Source organism: Brassica rapa, chromosome A08, assembly GCF_000309985.2.
Source record: "Brassica rapa cultivar Chiifu-401-42 chromosome A08, CAAS_Brap_v3.01, whole genome shotgun sequence".
NCBI classification, from domain to species: Eukaryota; Viridiplantae; Streptophyta; class Magnoliopsida; order Brassicales; family Brassicaceae; genus Brassica; species Brassica rapa.
The window spans coordinates 15,494,506-15,521,510 of NC_024802.2; the positions used below are offsets into that span (position 1 = coordinate 15,494,506).

The 27,005-nt window shown below is 36.1% G+C and overlaps 6 protein-coding genes across 9 annotated transcripts; 2 read left to right on the forward strand and 4 right to left on the reverse strand.

The window, feature by feature from the left end:
• Positions 1 to 365: 365 nt before the first annotated feature.
• LOC103834887 (acyl carrier protein 4, chloroplastic) lies at positions 366 to 1,675 on the reverse strand. Of its 2 annotated transcripts, none has more exons than XM_033277224.1 (5): positions 1,379 to 1,675; positions 1,189 to 1,275; positions 987 to 1,109; positions 724 to 880; positions 366 to 502 (listed from the first exon to the last, which is right to left on the reverse strand). In XM_033277224.1, exons 1-5 carry the CDS (start codon positions 1,658 to 1,660, stop codon positions 471 to 473), a joined length of 681 nt encoding a protein of 226 aa, XP_033133115.1. In that variant the 5' UTR covers positions 1,661 to 1,675; the 3' UTR covers positions 366 to 470. The 2 variants fall into 2 exon arrangements, with proteins under 2 accessions (XP_033133115.1, XP_009109228.1); XM_009110980.2 differs by having other exon boundaries at positions 366 to 495; positions 717 to 880.
• Positions 1,676 to 2,073: 398 nt separating this feature from the next.
• LOC103834888 (CASP-like protein 1F1) lies at positions 2,074 to 3,337 on the reverse strand. The gene is made up of 3 exons (XM_009110982.3): positions 3,001 to 3,337; positions 2,526 to 2,640; positions 2,074 to 2,416 (listed from the first exon to the last, which is right to left on the reverse strand). Exons 1-3 carry the CDS (start codon positions 3,174 to 3,176, stop codon positions 2,201 to 2,203), a joined length of 507 nt encoding a protein of 168 aa, XP_009109230.1. The 5' UTR covers positions 3,177 to 3,337; the 3' UTR covers positions 2,074 to 2,200.
• A 5,177-nt stretch (positions 3,338 to 8,514) lies between these two features.
• LOC103834889 (bidirectional sugar transporter SWEET14) lies at positions 8,515 to 10,828 on the forward strand. Its single transcript, XM_009110983.3, has 6 exons — positions 8,515 to 8,921; positions 9,044 to 9,080; positions 9,182 to 9,395; positions 9,492 to 9,653; positions 9,855 to 9,974; positions 10,278 to 10,828. The coding sequence occupies exons 1-6, from the start codon at positions 8,882 to 8,884 to the stop codon at positions 10,521 to 10,523; spliced, it is 819 nt and encodes a 272-aa protein (XP_009109231.1). The 5' UTR covers positions 8,515 to 8,881; the 3' UTR covers positions 10,524 to 10,828.
• Positions 10,829 to 11,918: 1,090 nt separating this feature from the next.
• On the forward strand, positions 11,919 to 13,745 carry LOC103834890 (membrane-anchored ubiquitin-fold protein 3). The gene is made up of 4 exons (XM_009110984.3): positions 11,919 to 12,118; positions 12,219 to 12,462; positions 12,582 to 12,752; positions 13,375 to 13,745. The coding sequence occupies exons 2-4, from the start codon at positions 12,333 to 12,335 to the stop codon at positions 13,428 to 13,430; spliced, it is 357 nt and encodes a 118-aa protein (XP_009109232.1). The 5' UTR covers positions 11,919 to 12,118; positions 12,219 to 12,332; the 3' UTR covers positions 13,431 to 13,745.
• Positions 13,391 to 26,857, reverse strand: LOC108869328 (F-box/kelch-repeat protein At4g39560-like). Its single transcript, XM_018653586.2, has 2 exons — positions 25,463 to 26,857; positions 13,391 to 18,837 (listed from the first exon to the last, which is right to left on the reverse strand). The coding sequence occupies exon 1, from the start codon at positions 26,731 to 26,733 to the stop codon at positions 25,570 to 25,572; it is 1,164 nt and encodes a 387-aa protein (XP_018509102.1). The 5' UTR covers positions 26,734 to 26,857; the 3' UTR covers positions 13,391 to 18,837; positions 25,463 to 25,569.
• On the reverse strand, positions 18,697 to 25,473 carry LOC103834891 (F-box/kelch-repeat protein At4g39560). Of its 3 annotated transcripts, XR_004450200.1 has the most exons (5): positions 21,032 to 25,473; positions 20,868 to 20,936; positions 20,648 to 20,733; positions 20,466 to 20,563; positions 20,161 to 20,385 (listed from the first exon to the last, which is right to left on the reverse strand). XR_004450200.1 is itself a non-coding variant. In XM_033277154.1 (2 exons), the coding sequence occupies exons 1-2, from the start codon at positions 22,568 to 22,570 to the stop codon at positions 21,308 to 21,310; spliced, it is 1,167 nt and encodes a 388-aa protein (XP_033133045.1). In that variant the 5' UTR covers positions 22,571 to 25,473; the 3' UTR covers positions 18,697 to 21,307. The 3 variants fall into 3 exon arrangements, 1 of the variants encoding a protein (XP_033133045.1); XR_004450199.1 differs by having other exon boundaries at positions 20,868 to 25,473; XM_033277154.1 differs by having other exon boundaries at positions 18,697 to 21,447; positions 21,544 to 25,473.
• Positions 26,858 to 27,005: the final 148 nt, after the last annotated feature.

Here is a 27,005-nt window from a genome sequence, read left to right on the forward strand (position 1 = left end):
ACGTTTGTGTTTTTGTCTCGTTCCTGTGAATGTGGCGTTGGCAATGAACCGAACGTAAACTTAAAAAACGGACCATTGGGCTGATTATCAGAGGGTGGTTTCAGGGCTTTCAAGGCCTTTCCATGAATTTCTTCTTAACAACAAAAAGTCAAATATCGAACGTAAACCCAAGACTATTTTTGAGCATACCATAAAGTTACATATTACATTGATTACAATAACAAGGAAGAACTATATCAAGATACCATATCAAGATTCACAGCAACGAGAGCTTGAAGAAGATGAGATGGAAGAAAATTTGTTATGAATGTTGAAACTTCTCATTAATTAAAACTGTACAGTATGTTACTCTAATACAATCTCGCTAACATAAGCTTTATATGTACACCACTTATACTGTTATACACCCATGTTGCTAACCTACACCAGTGAGCTGATACACCTTTGATAGAACATGACCTGAAGAATAATCAGCATAAGAATAATAATAATATTATAATAGAAACAGATTTGCTTCAGTTCAGCAAATGGGAGACGCAAAGATGGAGAATGGGCTCAGTTTCTGGTTTTCAACAAGATTAGATGCAAGTTCATAGATGAGTATAGATTAAAAAAAGAGTGAAAAATTTCTTATATATGTAGCATTGTAAATATGTAAACAAAGGGGTTTTTTGGATTGAATAAAATTTAACATTCATTCAAAAAAAAAAAAAATAATAATAGTGACCTTTTCCAACTCTACAATGGAACAAGCCGCAGGTTTCTTCTGAACAAGATCCTCTATCAAATCAGCTGCTTCTTGAATCGTCGTAATGTTCTGAGCATCAGTTTCCTCCACACTTATATCAAACTTTTCCTCCAAAGCCATCACTATCTCCACCTGTAACCATATATTCACATGACAATATTATTTGAATAACTAAATAACTAACAAAATAATCGTTGATATGAAAGGAGAGAGAGAGTGAGAGAGTATAATAACATACGGTGTCTAGAGAATCAGCGCCAAGAGCAGAGAACTTTGACTCGGCAGTGAGTGCAGTGTCTGCGGACAAAGCCAATTGTTCCTTTACAATGTCACTCACTTTCTGTACCGTCTCTGGTTTTGCCTACACATATTACCATCTAACTTATTGCATTTCTCATATAGTTCACTTTTTGAGACTCAGACAAATCTTTTATACGTACTGCACAACTGATTTGAAGACGGAGCCTCTTTGAAGACTGGAAACGACCAAAGGAGATAGATTGAAAACTCGACGCTTTACGCAACACCTGATGATGATTACAGTATACAAAGCTAATTACGTTATATTTGAACATTACTAAGAAAGCAAACAAAAATGGAATACGTTGAGCATACACGTTTTAAAGTCACCTGATATATTCTGGTGGTGGTGGATTGTATGGAGGGAGCTTTGAAGCTAAGAGAAGTGGTTGATAGGGAAGCCATTAAAAGGAGGGAGATTAAGGCAGTACACAGACCTAACGCAACCACCAGTACAGAAGATGAATCTTTTTGTTCTAAGGCAGAGGACACGGATACGGCTCCGTTCCCTGAGCTGAGACGCAAACAAAAGTCTTCTGTTATGTTGTGGCCGAGGTTTGTTATCGCGGATCCAGACCTATCTTCGGAACATGTTGCTATGGGGTCCCACATTTTGCAACTAGACCCAATCCCAATTAACTATTTCAAAGACCTATATTGGTTTTCGGCCGTATCTTGTTTTTTTTTTAATAGCTAAACTTCTTATTAAACAGAAATTACAAAGTCATTATAGAAATTACAAAAGTTGTGTTTGGTCTTCTTTTCTTCATCGAGAATTCTATCTTTCACATTGTATTATAAAAACCCAATGATTTCGTCAATACTTCAGGAGAGTTGACAAATGTTCTTTTAGTAATCATTTTCTTTTTCGGCGGTATCTTGTTTAATATTTCATTTTCTAGCTATAAATGATTTATAATAAATCTTTAATCTCAATCTGTCATTTTTAGTAGTTTGTTAACTATTTCTTCTAGAATAAAAACAGATGAACACATACATGACAAGTAACAAGAGTACCTCAAAGATAAATAAACGGAATCAATATAATTTATTTTTATGCTTTTCTTCTGATAAAATCTAAGTATACAAGAAAGATTAAAAGAACTTCAACAGTACGAATAAGCAAATAGTAAAAAAATGTGAAGAAAATATTCAGGAACGACGAGCAGCGGAGGCAGTTAAGACTGTAAGAACGAACAAGAGTAGAAAAGAGACGAAGGACAAAGCGAGTGAGAGTGTAGTACGATTGCAATAATTATGGACATAACCGCAGATCGGAAGCCAACCGGCGTGTGTATTACCATACTTTCCGATATATCCCTCCGACATGGCCGCAGAGAAAGCCGATAACGCCGTCAACGTCATAAGCTGTATAACATTACATATTATTGGTTTATGTATATCGGTTTAGTGGTTTGATTAGATTAGTTGGTTTAGTATCAATTATATATATATATTTCATATAGAAAATAATTACCAAATCAAAGAAGAAGAGTGCAAAAATAAATCCTCCTCTACGGACAGCCAAACAAGCCCATGCAAGCGTAAACAACGTCACGGCGGAGATAGCTATATATGCGAACACCAAATACCTGTGTAACATATCAAACCATACTCGATGTCTTAGTTTATTGTAACAATTGGTTTTGTGTCTCCCATAATGATTCGGGTTAAATGGTTTAAGGTCCATGTTCTAGGTTTCAAGTGAGATATATGAATGAGATATGAGAAATTCAATAATGAATTTATTTTACATATTCTTCTACGTTATAGTAGATGGATATTTCGTCTATAATATTTCTCAATTTTTGCATCTTTCTACCAGCATCCGTGTATTAATTTCCAAACGTGTGATTTGGTGCAATTTCATGCGGATTGATGATTTATCATTCCATCATCTTCACTAATTAGATCAGTAAGTGCACCTTGATAAAATGAGCAAAAGAGAGTACCTAAAGGCCGAGGAGTCGCTGTATTTAGCCTCAAATGCAATACCATAAACAGAGGCAACTTCACGGTTAGTGATCATGAGCCCCATGGAGGCCAGTGCAGCGCCAAGGGTTAACACTCTCATCGACACTTGAACCTTAAGATTCATTAATGTTCTTTTCCCAACACTGTCTCCCATTATTACTCAGATTCAAACTTTACTTTCCTTGTTAATTGCTGAAAAGGAGACAAATTATACAAATAAGACAAAGATATGGTTGTTGTTGTTGTTGTTTGTTTGGTGTGGTGTAAGATCCCAATACTCCAAGAAGACAAGAGAAAGATAAGAGAAATGGTCTGAAAAATAAGAGATAGAGGAAGGGAATTTATAGCAAATTAGCATGTGGATAGGATCACAAAAAAATATATTTGAGGACGTTGGATGATCGAATCCTCTGCCTAAACAGATGGCCACTTTCAGTTTGAATACATCAATTTTGGTCACAAAACTTTGTATATTCACGTGATTGTTTTTCTAGAAAAGAGTTCCACGTGTTTTTTATAGTATTTGGTCTTTAGAAAAGAATTGGGATATATAATGAACGTTATTTCTATTAATAACAACGAAGATCACAAATTCTCCTAAATGAACTTAAACAAAATTATCTTATTTTGGCAAACGTATAGTCTCTAGGCTGGCAAAAAAAAATTGTTATCATTTACAAAGCAGCTAGTTCGTTCCTTAACATGCTTACACAAAACATACATTTTTCCGTAAAGAATAAAATAAATCTATGATGGTCAGACGTTATCACGTTGAATTTTACTCATCCGTTTTTTTATGTAAAGTTTTAATTATTATTTTACATAGTAAGTTTTCGGAAAAGAAACAAACTCAACTTTCTGGAAACAAAGTTGATACCTAGGGGACTTATCAGAAATGGTAAGAGCGTATCAAAGTCATGTAGTGATACATTCCAACCTTATTAGTTTTTTTTTTTTTTACCAAAATGTGAATTTTATATATATAATGAGACGAGTTTGTAATGCTACAAAAGTTTTAGAGCTAAATTAGGTAAGCCTTGACAAAAAAATAAACAAGGTTAAACTAACATCTAATGAGGTCCCAAGAGGTTACTCATAACGTATCCAATTAGTTTTCTTGTACGTTTTCTTGTACGACGCAATTACAATAGCGAATACAAATGGTCCAAGGTCGCGTGATTCATTATGAAGTTCGATACTGTTCTGCAGCACCAATTCTTGTTTCATAGCACGCTACATGTCGTAATGGATTGTTGTATAGCTATTAAGTCACTCACTAAAGTAAAGTTCTATTCGTCGAGCTGTATTTTAATGGTAATTAATATAGGGCAAAGTCTATCTCATCTTGTTCTTCAATTTTGTAAGAGCAGACATAAAAAAAAAAAAAACGCTCCCGGGCCCATTTATCGAGACAACCCTAGAAGAAAATTTTGTTGCTCCATCAAAAATTATCATGGATGAGGGTACAATACTCTCAGCAAGTGATCCTTTAAAAATGACTCCTCTTTCAACCGAGTCAATCCAAGATGTTAGTAACATGGAAAGTGATTTTCATATTACTAAACAAATTCCTCAGAAAAAATTGTGTCTTCCACAAAGGAATCTGATAAGTGAGATTTCGAGTAAGTCTTTACATAATCTTCTTCTGTCCAAAGAAATGATTCATCGAAATAATGAGTCATCGTTGATATCGACACATCTGAGATCGCCAAATGTTCGTGAGGTCCTCTATTCAATCATTTTCCTTCTTCTTGTTGCTGGATATATCGTTCGTACACATCTTCTCTTTGTTTCCCGAGCCTATAGTGAGTTACAGACATAGTTCTTTTGGATGAAGTTGGAAGCATGACAAGAGGGGGTCGGTTGATCAAACCGACACAAAAGTACCAAGATATGGGATGGATGACAGTTCGTGGAAAAGGAAAACGAGGCTGTAGAGGTCGAGGTTCCTATCAAGCGCACTAATATTAGTTTGGTTAGGCTAAGAGTTGTACTAAGTTTTCAAACTTTTATAGCTCTTTTTTATGTCTACTTCATGTATCACACTTTCTCAAACTATGTGATCTAACAAATCACATTTGTACTTTGTTTTAAATTTCAATGAAAGCTTTTTTTACAAAAAAAAAATTTTTGTAAGAGCATCCTTATAGCTAAGAGTAGCATTATCCCTAAAACTCACATTGTGGTTTCTTAATTTTTCTTTTGTCTAATTAATTTTATTTTAAAGCATACTAATCGTAGATTGCCACGTGTATCGGTGGAGCCCGTAAACAGTGCAAAGAACCAACAACAATTGATCCTTATCTGAAGCCTTTTGGGACCGGTTTTCATGTTTTTTGTGGGATCCAAAGGCTAAAAACTCCTTTAATATCATGTGTTATTGATGCTCTAAGTATCTTATGTAGAATATCTGATTAGTAAATAATAGTAATTTCAGTATAAGCAAATTACATAACTAAAACTATAGCACTGAATCAGTAATAAAACAACATGTGGCAAAAAGTATCTAGAAGAGTCATCAACCGTGGAAAGAGATTTACCTTGATTTCTTAAAAATAAAAGAAAATATTTAAAAAAAAGAAAAATTATCACAAGATGACATGTGTAATCTGAAATTTGTTTATCCAGTTATAGTAAGACAGGTGTAGAAATTGTCTCTTTACAAATGGGCTTCAGCTCTTCTGCGAGGGATGACCCCCTCTCTATTTCTTATTTTTTGTAATTTTTTATTTTTATATTCATGAGAGATGAATTGAGAACTCTTTTTTTGTCTACTGGAATTTATTAATGGAACTAAGTCCAAACTAGGGAGAAGTCCAATACAAGAAAGACAAAAGGCCTAAAACACGGGCTAAACTTTACAAAGCATTCTTAGGCCGTCAGCCCAAAGAAGCAAAACCGTCGAAAAGAAACCCGACAACCAGCACCACGTGTTCGAACGCCCGGCGCTCAATGGACACGCGTCAGACTGAGAGTCAGCTTGCTTCTCCCGGAGGCAGAGAGGAGATACGACGGGATCTCCGCCGATGGCGGAGACAGGTTGATGAAGAAAGCTCACGCAGAGCAATCTTCCCAAATATCCAAGCCGCACACCGGATCAACGCTTCAAGGATAAATCAATCATCTACGATCCACCCAACAAACTTCGATCTTCCTGCTTTTAAAAAAAAACAGTCACCTTTAAAGATAAGTATGAGCCCGAAGATGAATCGGCCTTAAAAAGGAATAGGATCAATCGGAGATGTGGGAAGAGAGACGGTTGAGCAAGTATCAAACGGAATCAACGATAACCGGAAAGATCCGGTGAAAAGCCGCCGTCGCCATCGAAGAGAGCGCGGCGCGGAAACAGAAGCCGAACAGCTCCGACGAGAAGATCGCGAGCCGCCAGAGACAAAAGCCGGATATACTCGTCGAATTGACCGAGATATACCGAAGTCAACAGTCACCGAAAAAAAACGGTGACATACAAGCTTTATCTCATCTTCTTCTTCGTGAAGGATTTTGAGGAGAGAACGAAGAAGAGAGAGAGAAAGCTTCCTGCACAGATGAGTTGAGAACTCCCCACTGTTGATGGCCTATAAAAACTTTATTATATGAGAAACAATTTCTATTATCTTTCATACTTTTTCTATTTTTTCTTTATTTAAATTATCTAGACACTCTAAAAGATTCTGCCGTTGGTGCTGCTCTCAGTTTTACAAACCTTTCTCATTTTATGTGAAACTCACATCCTTCGCAAAAAAAGTTCTAATAAGTTTTTATATATCCTTCATTTTATCATTTACATAATGCACCAACATTCGTAAGATTGTATAATATACTGTAAGTGTGTTATTTTAATCTGAGATGTCTGAAGAAGTATTCCGATTCTGATGTACTGCTTATGTATGGGACATTGAAGCAGATGCTCTTCTCCTATACGCTACTCAATTTTTCTGACATATTTTAGACTCTCAGTTAATTATATTTGAATTCGAATATACGATACAAAAAGAGTGAAAAAGTAAGGACGAGGAGTAATGGCTGGGAAAGAATGTTAACCATCTAATTAGGAATCTGCATGGTTGGATGGAACCACTCCCTTTGACCGTAGAAGAACCACAGATACTTCATAAAGTAAAAAATTTCATTGCTAATTATATACTTATTTTAATGCATATATTATTTAATGAGTCAATTAGTCTTTGAAGCTAGTGAGACCAAAAACGAAAGGTGGAAATAATAATCAAGATTCACAAGTCAATGCTTTTGATACGCTTTTTGTTTCAACCATACGTTTTCTGTTTGCCATTTGATAGGTTATTTGTTGTTTACTGTATAATTACTTTTCACAAAGTAACAAATACATTAAGTGATGAATTGATACTACGTACAAGCTTATAAAATGAATACTACTACACTTTGCCACAAAACGAAGATGATTGCATCCACTGATTTATATCAAATAATTCCAGTAATATCAGCTTAAGAAATTAAATTTTTGATCTGATGTTTTTTTTTTTTTTGCTAAAAATTTGATGATATTTTATGATAGAACAAAATAGATTATCTAATAATAAACTGAAGATTGTTGTTGGATACGACAATACTTGCATAGATGATTAGATTAACATGGAATCAACCAAGTGGAACATCAAGAAGCATGCTGATGAATCTTACCTATACGGTTTACCAAAAGTACAAATTACCATCATCAAGAAGCATTCTGATGAATCTTACCTATACGCACCACTCTTTGTTTTATACATTTAATTTTAGCTTCTTCTCTCGTCGGTTTACACGGAACACATAGCATTAATTATTATTTGTTGTTATGAGAGCTAATAAACTAAAATTAGGTACGGACCTAATTTTGGCTGCCAAATGATGAAGTTCTCAGATACAACATAAAATATGTCACACGTGGCGGAGACCTAAACTTCAGCCAGGGCCGGTTTCGAGCATAAGCGAGGTAACCGACCGCTTAGGGCATCATATTTTAAGCGAAAAATTTAGTTGTATATAGGACATAATTTTTTTTTTACATGAATAACAAAGGCATAAAATTTTAAATGAGCTTAGGGCATCAAGAAAAAAATGAAAATGTTGGACCGGCACTGACTTCAGCTTTCACTTGTACGACGTCCGAAATGAGCCAACATGGGTTGTACCTCAATGGAACTTCAGAATGTAACATAGGAGTTGATTAGCTAGTTCGAGTCCTGGTGGAATAGTAATTTACAAACGTATACGTTATACGTCGTATGGGTATTGAAATAAAGATCTAATTTAATTAGCTAGTTCAAGTCCTGGTAGAATACTGAAAATTAGGTGATGTATACAAATATAGTGATGACTGATGAAAAATAACCACCAAGTGTATTTATGGAAAACTCATAGCCGATCAATGGTTTATTTTATTGGTCAGGCCAAAAGAACAAATTACCACCAATAAGTATAGCTCAATTATTTTATTTGGTTTAAAAGAAAGAAAGCTCACTTAAATGACTACTATAATAATAATAGTTAACCATGGTTCGGCATAAAAGTTTGACATAAATATAATACACGCCAAAGAGTGCATACCACATAAAATGATCGAATCATTTTCATTTTTGAAAACTTTAGAAATATACCATAAAAAATGCGATGTTCTTCTCTCTCGTATACAGAACGACGACGTCGCAAACATATTAATATTGTACCCTTGCACATAACCGTCTCTATATATAGTGTGTACCATTGGCCTTGCAGTTAAATTCATATCGAAGAAAACTCAATTAGAGCTGTCAAGGGTTAAAGATCTCCTCTTGTTTCCTTACTCATTTATTCGATAGTCTCATTCAACTCGAGAGATCATTAATTCACAAAACGATCAAAATGGCTCTAAACGTATTGGCATTTACATTTGGAATCATGGGTAAGTATATAATAAGCTTTCATCAACAAACATCAAACTTATCATATACAATATATACATGTTAATATACGTACATGTCCATTTTCACTCATGTTATCAATGCTATATGCATTTTTTTGTAGGCAACATCATATCGTTCATCGTGTTCTTAGCACCAGTGTAAGCAACATCGATCTCAAACTCACTCTTTCTTTTTCGTTTCCTTTGTATCGACTCCCTAAAAATATATATTTTGGATCTTATTTTTCATGTACATGCAGGCCAACTTTTGTTAGGATCTGCAAGAAAAAATCGACAGAAGGCTTTCAATCACTTCCCTATGTGTCAGCGCTCTTTAGTGCGATGCTATGGATTTACTACGCTATGCAAAAAGATGGATCAGGCTTCCTCCTGATTACCATAAACTCTGTGGGATGTTTTATCGAAACCATCTACATTGTCCTCTTCATAACATATGCCAACAAGAAAGCAAGAGTACGAGCGTGTGAACCATATCATTCTATTTGGTTATATTTAAAATGCACTTATATAAAAATTGGTTAGCTGATGATATATATAAACAACCTGTAGATATCAACTTTGAAGGTTCTTGGGCTCTTGAATTTCTTGGGGTTTGCCGCTATTATTCTTGTCTGTGAGCTATTGACCAAAGGATCAAACCGTGAGAAAGTCCTTGGAGGGATTTGCGTAGGATTTTCCGTTTGCGTCTTCGCAGCTCCTTTGAGCATCATGGTAATGTGCTCGCTCCACTACATACACATATATGTTTGCAAGGAGGCATGCTAGTGCCTAGCAAGAATATAATAGACTTCATAAAGAAACTAGTTAATAGCTCAAAATTTTTATCTTTCTTTTTTCTGGTATTAGAATATTATTATGTTTACGTATATTATATATATAGTTTAACATGTGAAAAGTATAAAATTGATGCAGAGAGTGGTGATACGAACAAAGAGTGTGGAGTTTATGCCCTTCTCTCTATCATTGTTTCTTACCCTCAGTGCCATTACATGGCTCTTCTACGGTCTTGCTATTAAAGACTTCTACGTTGCGGTGAGTCTTTTTCTTATGATATTAAATCTTTTATAAGCATATAATAATGGAGCGCAACGTAGTATCATGTATAATATATATATATATATATATATGATTATGGGTGGTTCATGTTTAAGGGAAAAGAGATTCCATCACCTTTTGCTTTATGATTACAATCATATATTATATGATTGCGTCAGGGAGACCTCGAGTACAATTATATACATATTTTTCCTTTATCTGTCGGAGACTAATGGGATGTGTACTGTTCCCAACAAATGATTAATGGGATTAGTGATGTGATTGTATTTTTGATTGAAGCTTCCAAATATAATGGGTGCGTTTCTCGGAGCAGTTCAAATGATTCTTTACATCATATACAAGTACTACAAAGCTCCAAAAACTGACGACACAGAGAAACCCAAAACGGTGTCGGGTCACTCAATCGATATGGTCAAGCTTGCATCAACTCCAGCTTCCGGTGATTTGAAGGCTCCTCCTCAAACTCATGGTGGTGATTTAGAGGGTCAGATTGAAAAGGAAATGGCAAACCAAATCCAAACCTAAGTAGTTTTTGTGTTAGTGGTTTTATCGGTCTTGTACTGTTGAGTCGTGTTTCACTAGCTTGTATTTGGCGCCTTGTCTTTTTCCTCACCATATTATTTCGAAATTGTATTATCCAATTCAAAAAGTATGTTTTAGTTCTTTTGAAATACTTCTGATATTCTCTACTCACAAATACTTGAATCCTTCTAGTGACAAATGAAAAAAGGGAAAATTAAATTCTAAGTAATTTAAGTACTATTCTTTCTTTTGAACTCTAGTAATTTAAGTACTCGATCATTCGCAAGTGAAGTTTTTGAAAAAAAAAAGAATTTGATCTATTTGGATGTACGATATAATATGGGCACATTAACCTCGACATGTGGACTACCCCCTTAAATTCATGCACATAGATTTTATTAGCCAAAAATAAAAGGAAGTTATCGAATAAGAAAAGATTTTCGTTACAGCCCAATCACTATTTAACAGCCCAAACCACATACTTATTCAGTGTACTGGTTTTCCTAGAAGAATATCTACCGTCTCAATCGTTACAAACCTTGTGCAAAGGAGCCCAGATTTGACATAAGTTGGTGTTACATGTTTTGATGTTTTCAAAATTTTCCAATGCATCTGAAATTTCAGAATATTTTAATAGATTTTGAGAGAAGAAGCAGACAGAATAAGAAGAATGACTTAATCCAATAACACCACCTCTAATGTTGGTTTAGTTGTGGTAAAATGAAGGGAATACACTAAAATCCATCATAAGTAAAATCTAATAAACTACAACCAGTTTTGAATAACTAGTGATTTTATTGTATTTCGAAGTTCGAAGATGAAATCAGATGTGACAAGGGGGTGTCGTCGTTTCCTAAACGTTGCTCTCGGAGTGTCAAGATAAATGATAAATGCCAATGGAGAGAAGAAGCAGACAGAATAATAAGAAGAAAAATGACTTTTCTTAATCCAACGTTATCCTTGTCCTATCCTCTCTCTCTCTTTCCATTTCTCATTTATTTTCTCTAGAAAACTAAGTTAATTCGTAACACTCCTACATAATAAAAAAAATGGCATGTCGACCAAAAAAAGATCTAAGACCATTTCTAATAATATACAGTAACTTGTTTTCTATATTTCACAATAATCAGAGTAAAAAATAACATTACTCCATATTCCACTTTATTATAAAGTAATTCTATTATATAATAAAATATTAGAGCAAATCTAATCCTATAATAAAATTATTATATTTTATAGTGAAAAATAAAGAAAATTATTGTGTAACATTAGAGAGCTATAAACTGCAATACCAGCAAAGCTGAATCTAAAACGAAACAGTTAAAATGGAGATGGGTAAAGTAAAATTCCTAACTCGATTAAAACGTTTCACCGTTTCCACTAGAACTAATAAAAAAAGAAAAAAAAGAAGAAGAAGAAGAAAACGACGTCGGTTGAGTTGAGAAGAAAAAGGAAAGTTGGGGATGAGAAAGAAGTTCGTAAAAGGGAAGTTGGATATTTGGTGGACTCTTCATCTTTCCTCTTCCTCACCTCATCAAAAGATCCGAACCCGAAACTCTCTCGAGAGAAACACAGAGAGAGGAAGAGCCTACTGTTCTGTAATTTGATCCCTCTCGATTCTCTTTTCATATTCCCCTTTTTGTGTGTTCCAATTTCAAGCAACCTCTGATTCTCACTTTTTCTCCTTTTTCGCTGCAGATTCCAACTGTTTCAGATCTGAACGATTTTGTCTGAAAAGTCTGTTCCTTTGAGAATCAGGATAAGTAATCGGAGCTGGGTTTAGCGTTTAAGGAAGTTTCAAAGTCAACGGATATGCCGGAGGAGGAGTCGGTAGATATCAAATTCAGGCTCTACGATGGCTCCGACATCGGACCCTTCCACTACTCGTCTTCCTCGACCGTCGACTTTTTGAAGCAAAGGGTCGTCTCTGATTGGCCCAAAGGTTAGTTCGGTTCATCAAAGTTTCCATTTTGCTATTGAAAGTTATGATCTTTGATGATTTAGAACAAAATTGATTATCCAGCTTGTTTGAATGTTTTGTTTCTGTGTTTTTGGTTGTAGGCAAAACAGTTGTTCCGAAAGGGATAAACGAAGTGAAGTTGATTAGTTCGGGTAAGATATTGGAGAATAGCAAGACTGTTGGTCAGTGTAAGACACCCTTTGGAGAGGTTGCTGGTGGAGTCACTGTGATGCATGTTGTTGTACAGCCTTCTCTTGCCAAAACTAAAACAGGTAAAGTGTTCTGCTTTTTTTTTTTTTTTTTTATCTCTCTTGCTTGTCAGAAAATGTTCTCTTCAGGGAGAGTCTATGTTTGATTTTGTCACATGTATTGATTGTTATATTCGTTTTGTGGCTCAATTTTACTTCTTGTAATATCATTTGTATCACTGGTGAGGTTGATAACAAGTGTGTATCCACTAGCACTTTGTTCATCAGCAAGTTAGTTAGTGACTAGGGTGATTATAAATAATTAAAATGCTTCCTAGTATTTTTTTTTATTTGTTTGGCTTGTGAGAGTAAGATCACTATATGCATGAGCAAGTTAGTCATTGACTAGGATCCCTAAGTTTCTGGTTTGTTGTTTTTGTTATTGTTCAAAACAAGGCAAAGTCAAGCTCTAGACTTTTAAAAGAGGCATGTCATATGGGAAAAATAGTCTGCCTTTTGTGCCGGTCATCGTTATAAGCAACTAGTATGATGTTTGTTTATTCAAACCTTCTAGAGAATTGGCTCACAATGTTTTGCCAATTATAAAACATTTGCATCATGATTTACAAAAAAACTTGATCAAATGACTGAAGCTGAGAGTCTTTGCTTTGTAACTAACACTTGAATGCCGGTTTTGATTGAACAGAGAAAAAAGTCGATAAAGCACCCAAGGCGGTTATATGCACATGCACCATTTTGTGAAAGGAGCAAGACATGTATCATACATACCAATCTCAATTCTTCAAGTACAGAAGAAAACAAAAAGTTAAGTAAAGTAAAAGTAAAGCTTCCCCTTTTAAGCTGTGGAGTATCATCATCATAACCTCGAAATCAAAGCTTTGAACGTGTAGAAAATGATTTAGATTCTTTTGAATTACCCATCATCTGTTGTTGTCCCTTGTTTGTTTTTGTCCACACTATCTGGTATACTTCATTCGTGTCTGTACTGTAATAAACGGAAGTTGTATAGGTTACTTTAGCTCGAAAATGATTGTGTGATGAAGATGATTATGTATCTATGAAAGAAAAGAAGAAGTGTTTTTATTCCTTTTCATCATTTCCTTCCACATCATTATAAAATACAGATTCCCTCTTCTAGTGTTCTTAGGGGATCAATCAACCATCCTTAGGATTTTGACATTCTCCAAGCTACTAATATGTATTCTTGTATCATCACTGTTGCTCAAAACTTTCACATCCCAAAAAGAAAAGAAAGGATGTATGGTATGAATTGAATATGCTTAATCTTCTGTATCTGAAAGGCTCTGTATTTTTCCGTATCGGCGACGGTCTCTACACTCTTTTTAGATCCTAGTATCGTCGTTATCAATATCAACGGAAGGTTGAAGAACAACCCTAACGACTTTAGTTGACGTGGCTCACAAGAAACAACCGAAAGAGATGTGAATTTCCACCGCTAGAAAATTCTGATGTGGTTCCTATGTGTTGGTCAACCGTTAGGGATTTTAGAAAACCAAGTCTCGTTTCTATATTTCTGTCACTGAATCTTGAGTTTAGGTTGGTACAATGTATCGCCATATTGATTTTCTTGTTGATTATAACGATTATTTTTGCATAGATTAAAGGCATTCGCAACAAATAAGTAACTCAACTAGTATAATAGTAATCATGTGATGTAATCACTACGTATGATGAAACCATAGAAAGTCGCTTAAATATGTAGAATAGCGTTACAATACCATTGAACCAACAAAAAAGATAATATTATTGAAACATACAAAAAAATAGGTGTAGTAGAAATCACGGACTACAATCGGGCCGAACTCGTACTTGGTCTGGGTCGGCGGTATAGCAAAGCCATATACAAACCGTGACGATTATGATAGCCCCAGCGATGGTGCCTGCGATGAGGCCTGCGATGACTGCGAAGGTATCAGGCTCCATACTGCACGTGTCTTACCCTGCACACACACACACCAATTCTTTGTAACACTAATCTTGTATCTTTTCTTTTTTTTCTTGGGTGCAAACTATATATATATATATATATATATACCTTGGCATATATAACCAAGCGCTCGTAGTTTGGTAGTAAAGGAGGTACAGCTGTACTGTCTGCCACTCGGGTTCGAGTCTTGGCCACAACGGATTTAACATCCCTTCCGTTGGGGCGCTGGACTCCTTTCAGGGAGATAGTTGGGAATGTGGCTGCCCAGATACCAGAGTTATAAAAAAAAAATATATATATATAATATACATGTATCGTTTAGGTAATTTCTGAAAATGAATCGGTGAAATATATTAGTTTTACATTTTGTCATTAAGGAACATTGGTTGCACAAAAAAGGAACATTAGCTATTGGAAATTTATATATTTTGTAATTAAGGAGCACATGTGGCTGATATAGTAGCTGGAAAAATTACATAATATGTTGATCGTTATAGCATCACATATGTATATGAATGTATGGTATGCATAGTTTAAGCCACTTTCAATATATTTTCTTAACATTTTGTTTAAAACATTCTAAATTTTTAACATTTTTATAAGGTGTGGTGCGTTTAAGGAGTGAAGATGTGTAATAAGTCATAAAATATGAAAGTGAGATGCTTATTAATAGAACTTTTTCTCACATACGTACTTTACAAGTTGATCCCTCAGTAGACGACAAGTTAGATATATCAGACGTAAGTGTACACAATCGAAGGCGAGTCAAAGTTAAAGGTGGTCTCAAGGTAGATCCAATCTTGTCAGCAAGTAACTTTGCAAACCCCCAGTAATAATTAGAAGTTCAAGCAAAATTGTTCAAGATGATTAATAAAGGGCGAGATATTTGGATTCAAGCAAACTCTTAAATCTACAAATTTAATAAAAATCAGATTTCTCTAAAACTGAAACCCTTGAGACTTGAGAGGGTTTAATTCATCCTCTGAGCAGCCTCCTTGGCGAGCAGCCTCTCCTTAGCCTTAGTCTTGGCCTGAGATTTGGATCCCATAATTCCACATCCCCGCTTCTTCCGGTACTCCTCATACTTGTTATTGAAGTTGGCCTATATCCAACGATGGATACTGTTGAGAATCCATTTTACTGAAACAACCAAAAGAAAGGTGAATTTCCACCGCTAAAAAATTCTGATGTGGTTCGAAATCGCCGTAGATCACTCTAACTACAGCGGGGTATTTTTTGTTGGCATGCAGTGACAAGAAGAGAAAACAAAATCTTAAACTTGTTGTGCTATGGGCTTTTAGGTTTTGTATCTTGGTCAACCGCGTTAATTAGGGTTTTTAGAAAACCAAGAGTGCATTTTAAAATCAAAATTTACTGAGTTAAGTCTGCGGTAGAGATCAACTCAAACACAAGTCTTGTTTCTCTTTTTCTGTCCCTTATAGACTGAAAATCTTCGAATTTAGGTTGAAACAGTGAATCGACATATTTTGAGTTTTTGTTGATCAAAACGATTATTTCCGTAAAATAACGTCCATTCACATCAAATATGTAACTGACAAAGCATACTAGTAATCATGTAATGTAAACACTGCAATATGATAAAATTATTATAAGAAAATCAATTAAATATGTAGAATAGAGTTACAATTCCATTAAACCAACATAAATGATAAATATTATTGCAGTGTCGCATTGACAATCTGCTTATAGGTTACTAATCTGAAAAAAAAAACTTATCCAAAACCAATAAATCAAACATAAAATAAGCAATATAGTACATGCATGATATTAGAAATCAAGCACTATTATCGGGCTGAATCTGTGCTTGGCGTATGATAACGATTTTGTAAAGCCATACACAAAGCGCGATGATTGCGCACGCCACAAGGATGGCGGCTGCGCTGAGGCCCATGACTGTGAACATATTAACCTCCATACTGTGTCTCAAACCTGCACACACACACACAAACACCAAAGTTTATTCTTTGTAACTATATTCTTCTTTTTCTTGGGTGCAAACTATATATATGCCTTGACATGTATAATATACACGTATCTTTTAGGTAATTTCTGAAAATGAATCGGTGGAATATAGAAGTTTTACATTTTATCATTAATGAATATTAGCTTAGAGAAAATTGGAAAGTATTAGATTTAGTCATTAAGGAGCAAATGTGACTGATATTAGTAGCTGGAAAGTGTAAAAAGAAAATGGATTTTTTTTACATTTTATGTTGATTGTCATACCATAAAATGTACATACGATATGCACGTAGTAATTTAAGCCTACTTTCAATATATTTTTCTTAACATTTTCCTTAAAAACATTCTATAATTTTGATATTTTCATTAGGTGTGTGTTTAAGAAAAGGAGTGAGAAGCTGTGTAGTAAAGCATATAATGTGAGAAGTATATGTGCTTAATTATAGCCAAGTTCTTTTTATGTGATGTACAATTAGACCCCTCAATATACAAGTCAGACACAAATGTACACAAAAATGGTCTCAAGCTAGATTCAATCTTGTAAACAAGTAAGTTTGTAAAGCCTCAGTCAAGATAAGCGAATTAAGCAACAATGTTATCGAGATGCTTGGATTCAAACTCTTAATGTGTAAATGTAATAAAAATAAGTTTTCTCCAAAACTGTAACCCTTGAGAAGGGCTAATTCATCCTCTGAGCAGCCTCCTTTTCTATAACCCTCTCCATAGTCTAGGCCTGAGACTTGGATCCCATGATTCCACCTCCCCACTTCTTCCGGTACTCGTCAAACTTGTCGTTGAAGTTGGCCTATATCCAAGTCCAACGATGGAAACACCGTTAATAATTCATGTTACAGAAAGTAAACTCGCATAGCTATTTAGATCCTCTACTGCATCACCGTTATCAATATCAACAGACGGCTAAAGAACAAACCTAATGACTTTAGTTGACGTGGGACACAAGAAACAACCGAAAGAGAGGTGAGAAAATCCTGATGTGGTTTGAAATCGCCATAGATCGATCTAACTACAGCGGAATATTTTTTTTTTCTTTCGCAGTGGCAAGAAGAGAAAACAATATCTTAAAACTTCTTGTGCTATAGGGCTTTTAGGATTTGTGGTCTTGGTCAACGGCATTAGGGTTTTTAGAAAACTAAGAGTATATTTTAAAATCAAACTTTCTGAGTAAAGTGTGCGGTATATATCAACTCAAACTCAAGTCTTGTTTCTCTTTTTCTGTCGTTTATAGACTGAACATCTTGAGTTTAGGCTGGAACAATGAATCGACATATTGATTTCTTTTGTTGATCAAAACGATTATTCCCTTCACATCAAATATGTAACTCAAAAAGTATATATACTAGTAATCATGTAATGTAAACACTGCAATGTATGATAAAACCATTGAAAGAATCAATTAAATAAGTAGAATAGAGTTACAACACCAATAAACCAACATAAGTGATGAATATTATTGCATGCCGTGTCGCATTGACAATCTGCTTATTCTATATAGGTTAATAATCTAAAAAAAAACAAACATAAAATAAGCAAAATAGTACATGCATGATATTAGAAATCATCAAGACCATTATCGGGCTGAATCCGTGCTTGTGGGTTGGCGTTATAGCAAAGCCATACACAAAAACCGCTGATAATGATCGACCCAACGATGGCGGCTGCCAGGCCTAAGGCTACGAAGATAGTCCCCATAGCCATACTGTGTCTCAACCTGCACACAAACTCACACCAAAGTTTATTCTTTGTAAAATTGTAACTATCTTCTTCTTTTTCTTGGGTGCAAACTATATATATACCTTGACATGTATACTATACATGTTTTACCCAAAAAAAAATATGTATACTATACATGTATAGTTTAGGTGATTTTTGTAAATGAATCGGTGGAATATTGAAGTTTTACATTTTGTCATTTAGGAATATTAGCTAGAGAAATTTGGAAATTTTTAGATTTAGTCATTGAGCCGGGCCCTATAGCATTAGCAGCAGAAGCCGTTGCTTAGAGCATCATTATCCCAACAATCATTAAAGTTGCTTAAATTTTTTTTTTTCTTTTTCTTTTGTCAAAATAAAAAATTAAAAAATACACCATTTGCGGGTTACAACGTGTTGGTGGGACCCGCAAACAGTAGAAGTAACAAAGAAAAGGAAGTGTTATTTTGGGTATTGAAAGGATGTTGCTTGTGTTTTTGGTGGGACCTCAAGCCATAAACAACCTTTTTTAAGAGGGATAAAGATGCTCTTAAGGCCTTCAACACACACACGAGCCATCTATAAGATGGTTTTGTTCCGTATTACCATGCATGCATACAACTAATTAATTAACTAACGTGCATGCATATTGTATGTGGTAAATAATTAATTATATAAATGTTGCTTGTCAACAAGTAATTTTGTAAAGCCTCAGTCAAAATAAGCGATTCAAGCAAAAATGTTACAAATGATAAAGGGACGTGGTAGTTGGTACATCACATGGATTCAATCTCTTAATGTGTAAATCTCTGAGCAGCTTCTTTGGGGCCTAAAACCAATTGAAAATTAAGTAGGTTGAACGAGATAGGGAGAAGGATATGAAGTACAAACTTGTGTTGCAAGCAAGGGTTATATACCAATGTGTAAACTGACAAACAAATTAGATAGACTAAAGAAGTACTAATCAGTTCCATCTTATACAACAATTAACTATGTTCGCTACAATGAAACACAGATGACAAGTATACATCCTTACCAACCACAGTTGCATAAACTTAAGGATCAGGCTAATGCAACTTATTACTATAGGTTGAATCTCAAAGAAGGAGAACAGAAGCTATACCATTTTCAGAGTATCCACAGCAGCTGTTTTCCCAACTCAGTATATAAGTCTTCTTGTGCAGATGGACCTTCCGCTGGGTTAAATTATAAACCAAACCAAATATCTATTATTTTTTTTACTGAAAACTAACCTTTTGATTCACTGAGTTCGATGAGCATCTCAAACACAAATCAATTAGGAACCAAAGTATTGTTCTGTCTGTTCATGAGTGATGATCAAAACCATCCATCACCACAACCAAAACCAATAACTTTATCACAACCATTCCAAGAACGACAAGTCGAATGAGAAAATGATGTCGTATTGTTCATCATCATCAGAGTCTTGAAAGGGTTTTCTCCTTCATGATCTCATTTGCATCATCTCTACCTCTACAGGACTGATCGTGTTAAAGAGAGAGCATCAGCTTTCTTGGAGAGTTCTCCACAAATTCAACAACTTCCATACTGATACACGAAACTGTTGATGTGATTTTGCATGTTTTCACTAGCGGTGGTCCATTCTTTCTCAAGCTCACTCATCTGCTGCTTCAGTTGCTCGTGTGGACTTTTCTCTCCTTCGTCTAATTTACTTCACTAACAACTAAAAGAGTAGAATGAAGACAGAACTTGGTTTATAAAATGGACAAATCTGATTAGATCTCACTAACCAATTTTGATTTTACTCCTTAACTGAATTATAAAATTCCAAATTTGACTATTCAAACATTCTACAAGCATTGCACATTATATTAACATAAATGCAAACAAACGATTCAGAAACAAATAGATTCTCATAGATCATCAGAGTTAGATGAAAGTTCAGAACTCAATGGTTAAGAGGTAAAAAAAAGAGTTGGAGATGTCTCCCATCACACCTTTCCCATCTTGAGCATCATAGTAGAAGAAGTTCTTTACTGGGTCTCCTTTGCCTGATACTGCTTTGATCACTTCCTGCAACCCCTCTCATGTCAGCCAAATCACAAGTTTCTAGTTAGAAGATATACAAATATGCCAAAAAGAGAGAGAGAAACCTGTGCTAATATTCCTCCTACAATGGCACAAGCTGGTGGGAATTTGATATTACAACTGATAAGCCTCTCCAAGAGACTATCTGGTTCTCGCTCACAGACTGTCGCAGCAATATTCAGTTTCACAGTGAGCTTTGTGTGACGTTTACAAAGAATTGAAAACAGAAACAGAAAGAAGCACTCACGTTAGCCTCACAGAGTTTCTTTTTGATTTCCAACACTGTGGCAAGATCAAGCAGTGAGCATTCACTCTCCTCAAGCACTTCTATAACTGCAATATTAGCACCAAAGATTAGTGTGTGTTGTATGTATCTAACTATCTATCTATCTCTCTTAGATTCCCATTCTCAATTGTTTATGATTAGTAACAATTATTAGCTGTAGTAACTAGTTAGTAGTAACCACCTCTCTCATAACGAAGTAGAGCTTTGGTGTTCTCCGAGGAAGCAGTTTCCAAGGTACTGATATAGCTTCCTGTGGCAAATGAACCACCTCCTTACCTCTTATTCTAGCAAAATTTAGTGTTTAGAAGTACCTGAAAACTCGGAAAATTTAGTGTTTAGAAGTACCTGGAAACTCGGAAATTGTTTTTGTGGCAAGTGGAGACAACACCCAGGAGAAGGAAAGATGGAAACTATTGAACAACTATTGATATTATTACACTGATTAAAAAGCAGAAAAGAGGACATGAATGGCAACTGTTGGAGATGATGATCGTTTAGAAAGTCAACCTAAAAGGTATAAGAATAGATGAACAAGTACAGAAATGTTGTGTGCTTCAGGAACAACAATGGTACATAATAGGAAACTTTAAAAAAAAAAAAAGTAGAGTTGAGAGGGAGATTTCAAAGATTGAAGGATAGAGAATATAAAATTTTACAGTGACGAGGCCGATGTAGAGGATACTCGATCGTTGTGACGGCTTCGGACCACTCAACAGTTCCCCAAATCTCGCCAGTTTCCTTGCGCCTTTGTAAAGAGATCTCTGCACACCAAATCTCCCATTTCTTATTAGCAGGACAGTCCCAGAAGAGTAACATGTTGGGACCAGAGTTGCTCAGTTTGTGACCGGGAAATATACCGTCAAGGTCTAGGGATGGCAAACTCCAACCATAACTGACCACTTTGGAGGCACAAAGGGTGCCCCTTAGATCCTCCAAGCCCATAACTTGTCTCCACTTCGTCCCACCCGCGGACTCCAAATCACTTGCCTCACACCACAATATCCACCCACCGGTTACACAAGAGTAGATGACATTGTCTACCACATGCCAACCCTTTCTAAGTTCGTTGGTATCCGAGTTCCCTGTTTTCCATATGCCTTGACTCGGAATGTAAACCAGTCCATCACCTTTCTCATTCAAACCGAAAATCTTCTTTGTCTTCTCCTCCTCTATCACCGCGATTTCGTGCATCAAGGACGAAGAGGAGTTCAGATCATCTGGCGGAGGAGGCTTGTTCGACAAGGCATCCCAAGTCTGCGTCTTGGGATCGAAAACCTCTACTACCCAATTTGGTTTCTTGCAACCTCCAAAAACGTATATCTTCCCGTCCACCACGCCAGCTGCAGCAGAAGCTCGAGCGAACCCCATGGAGGGGAGATTAGTCCACGTATGAGATCGGCAATCCAGGAAAAAGACCCTGGACGACCGCTTCCTGCCAATCATCCCACCGATCACATAGATACCCCAACCATGGGCCACCACGGAAGATGCTTCAGGAGGCTGATACAAGTGTGGCCGGATCGGAACCAGCCGACTAGGATGATTTACGGCGGCTTTTGGGTAGAAGGCGAACCAGCGTGCGAACGGGTCTGAAGGGATGCTTAAACATAAATAAATGCAGTGTTCGGTGCAACCCATTAGGGATCGGGCTTGGTATAACTCCGGGGAAAGCATTAAAGAGCGGTGCAGCTTGGAGACCAGGTATAAGGATCCGTGGTCCAATCTTGAGACAAAGGCCAAACAATTCATTACGATATCATCTGGCAACACAGATAACTTACATGCCTGCTGCGGACAGTAGTTCTTGTGTTTCTTCCTACAGTTCCTCTTCATCATGCTTTGTTTTGGTGTGTATCTACCCTCTTTCCCATAAACTGACATCATGTTTATTTATTTTTTCCAAGAGAAAGCACTTGCTCCAACTTGTATATAAAGGGTACTCTGAATACTAATTCTATCCGAACAAGGAACAAAACTATAATACTTTTTTTTTTATGTTTGTTTCCTTTTTATTTCTCAATAAGATTTACCCTATCAATAATTGAGATTTTTTAACTTTTTCTTTTATCCAACTTACGACCACCAGATCCGTTTTTGTTGTTTAATACTAGGCCTATTTATTTTTTTTTCCTCTGAACTGATGATATTCATTAAACATTAGAACACAAATTTTACTACAGATGCTGGCAGATTCATAGAATCCCCAGAAACAAAAACCCAAAGATAGGCAGTTAGAACCCACACCGGGGCAACTTTCGAATATAACACAAATGCGAAACGAAACCTAAGCTAGGAACCGCAGCTAAAACATAACCAACAAAAACTAGCTACACAAAGGTAAAGGACGATTCAGCACAACCAACATTCCCATGTAATAGATAGCAATGATCTGGATATATCTCAGCTGTCCTTAGCCTGCCGTACGATACCTTCTACTTCTAAAACCGAAGACACCTAATCTTCTAACCCCGGATCTATCGCTGCCGCCTACGGCCGGCCAAACGATACCATCCAACTAGAAATCTACTAGGCCTATTTAATACCGTACTCCTTTTTTCGTTTTTTTTTAATAAAGTTTTTTACTTGCGACATTGTGGTCCCCGCATTAAAAGAGTTCAGAACATTGTGGTCCCTGCATTAAGACTTTACCTTTTTACAACAACTATTTGAAAGAGCGAACCGGACCAGTTAATAAGAAGGCCGATGAGTTTATTTTTATTTTTTATTTTACTATATAAAAACACGTTTTGTTATGCAACTAATTAAACACTAACGTTAATTTGAAAATTTGATTACTCCTTTAAAAAGTGCGGGATATTTACATTGCAAAAATTTAATTAAAAACAAATCCATCTATATTAAGAAATAAATATTAATAAATATTTTGATGATAAAATTATATTAAACTTTTTTATAATATTATAATATGTCAATCTATTATTAAAAATGTATTGAAAATAAGTAAAATAATTATAATAAGAAGTAAAGTATTTTTAGTAAATTCTCGTTATTTTCACATTTTGTAGTAATTAGTTTATTATTGAAATTTATTTTGTCTTATATAAATTATAAAAAAATTAATCAATTTAATATACATTCCGCCATTCCGCAAATTTTAATTTTTTTCTGCAGCTTAATTAGAGAGGACAAAACAATAGCCGATACCAAAACAGTACCGGATCGTTGCTGCGGGAACTTTGAGGATCTTCCACCCTTATGTTTTGGCTCTTTGGATAGGAATCTTTTTCAGGTCCCCTACCCCTCTCTATGAAGTCTTTTGGACCTGTCTCTATCCTTCGTTTGGAGATCGATGTGCTCTGCGTTTTGGACTGCAATCATCAACGCTACTCCTTCGCTTATGTTTTGGATTTTGGCTTATGTATTAGAGTTTCTTGTAAATCGTTTTTAGTTGTCTAGTAGTTTTCTCTTATGGCTCTGGAAAGATTTCGATCTTTGCCGGTTTATGGCTCCGGAAGAAAAATGTTTCTTGCCGGCTTAGGTGTGTTTCGACTGTATTTCACCTGTGATAATATAATCTTTCAGATGACAAAAAAAAAAAAAAGAGAGGACAAAACAATACAAGTACTGTATAATATCTTTAATATGCTTTTTGTTCTGCTCGACATCTAAACAAGAGCACTAATGTACTTTCGAAACTTGGAATCCCTTGGTTTTCAGATACATATACAGGCTAGGCCATCATAACTTGGTCATAATATTTGGAGCAAGACTCATTTGCATTGTTTTGGCTTTTGCACTCACGATACCTGCGAACCCACCACATGAGCTTCATGCTTTTTCTTTCTTACACTGCAAAGTTATTAGCATTATGTTTCTTTTTGAAACAAAATTATCATGTAAAATACTTGATGATTTATTTAGTTGCAGAGATCATCTCTGTACTAACTAAAATTTTGCCTCTCTTTGTCTTCTGCACAAAACACAACACAGTGACCAAACAGTATTCTTTCTCTTCACTTTAATCAGATATCTCCACCTCAGGGGACTTGTCTTGTTGGTTCTCATGTACCAGAGGAGTATTTCCAGTGCTGAGTACTAACATAAACTTGTTAAGTAAAGAAGGGGGATATGTTGCCGTATAAACAGTTGGCTCGGAAACAAAGGATCTATATACATCACTGTGAAAAGTAAACTTTTTTGGCAGTAGGCCACAAAGAAGTACATGGTAAAAGAAGACATTAATACCACGAGTATGAAGCAACTAGTGATATTAAATAATAAGATGTGGAGCAAAGAAATAGTTGGTGAAATAAAACTCACTAGCTTCTTTACAAAGACAGATGTAACTGAGCAAGACAAGGAAAGTGGGATGGTACGTACCTTGTTTCATGCCATCGTCAAATGTCCATAATCATAAATGATTACTCTCACACGCTGAGTTTTAGTTTAACTAACACTATGTAACATGGAAAGAGAGGAAGAAACAGGGTGGTCCAAATCATCTGTAACGTTTTCATATTTGCTAGCTATGATAATTTCTTCAATATCATCTTACACATTATTACAGTACCAAGCAACATTGTACGAAGCAACATTGTACGAAGCTAATGTAGACTACGAATTGCAACACATAACAATGTTTTTCCAAAGATTTGTCAAAGCTAATATATACCACTATTGATATTACACTGATTGAGAAAAAGAAAAGAGGACATGAATGGCAACGGGATTGTTGGAGATGATGATCGTTTAGAAAGTGAACCTGAAAGGTATAAGAATAGATGAACAAGTACACAAATGTTGTGCTTCAGGAACAACAACATAGTTTTCTAATCCATTACAAGTGTAGAGTGTTTTCTTTGTAAATAGGAGACAGTACATAATAGGAGACTTTTTTTTAAAAAAGAGTTAAGAGAGAGATTTCAAAGATTGAAGGATTTAGAATATAAAATTTTACAGTGATAAGGATACTGATCTAGAGGACGATCGATCCTTGTGACGGCTTCGGACCACTCAACAGTCCCCCAAATCTCGCCAGTTCCCTTGCGCCTTTGTAAAGAGATCTCTGCACACCTAATCTCCCATTTCCAGTCAGCAAGACAGTCCCAGAAGAGTAACATGTTGGGACCAGAGTTGCTCAGTTTGTGACCGGGAAGCATATCGTCGAGGTATTCCGATGGCGTAAAACCCCGACTATAGTTGACCACTCTGGAGGCACAAAGGGCGACCCTAAGATCCTCCAAGCCCATAACTTGTCTCCAGTTCATCTCACCCCCCGCGGACTCCTCCAATTCACTTGCCTCACACCACAACATCCACCCACCGGTTACACAAGAGTAGATGACATTGTCTATCACATGCCAACCCTTTCTAAGTTCGTTGGTATCCGAGTTCCCTGTTTTCCATATGCGTTGGCTCGGAGTGTAAAGCCAAACATTACCTTTCTCATTCAAACCGAAAATCTTCTTCGTCTTCTCCACCTCTATCACCGCGCTTTCGGGCATTAAGGAGGGAGAGTACAGATCATCTGGCTGCGTCTGCGGCTGCGGTTGCGGCTGTGTTGAAAGGGTACTCCATGTCTGCCTCTTTGGATCGAAAACCTCTACTACCCATTTGCGGGGATTTGGTTCCTTGACACCTCCAACAACGTATATTTTCCCGTCCACCACGCCCGCCGCAGCACAAGCTCGAGCTAACATCATGGAAGGGAGATTGGTCCACGTATGATATCGGCAATCCAGGAAAAAGACCCTGGACGACCGCTTCCCGCCAATCATCCCACCAATCACATATATACCCCAACCATGGGCCACCACGGAAGATGCTGCAGGAGGCTGATACAAGTGTGGCCGGATCGGTACCAGCGGACTAGGATGATTTACGGCTGCTGCTTTTGGGTAGAAGGCGTACCAGCGTACAAACGGGTCTGAAGCGTTTCTTAAACATAAATAGATGCAGTGTTCGGTGCGACCCATTAGGGATCGGGCTTGGTATAACTCCGGGGAAAGCATTAGAGAGCGGTGCAGCTTGGAGACCAGGTATAAGGATCCGTGGTCCAATCTTGGGACAAACGCCAAGCAATTCATTACGATTTCATCTGGTAATATAGATAACTTACAGGCCTGCTGCGGACAGTAGTATTTCTTCTTCTGTTTCTTCCCACAATTCCTCCTCGTCGTGCTTTGATTTGCTTTGTATCTACTCTCTTTCCCGTAAACTGACATCATGTTCTTTTTTTCTTTTCCAAGAGAAAGTAGTTGTTCCAACTTGTATATAAAGGGTACTCTGGATCCGAATAAGGAACAAAACTATAATATATACTTTTTTTATGTTTCTTTCCTTTTTTTCTCAATAAGAT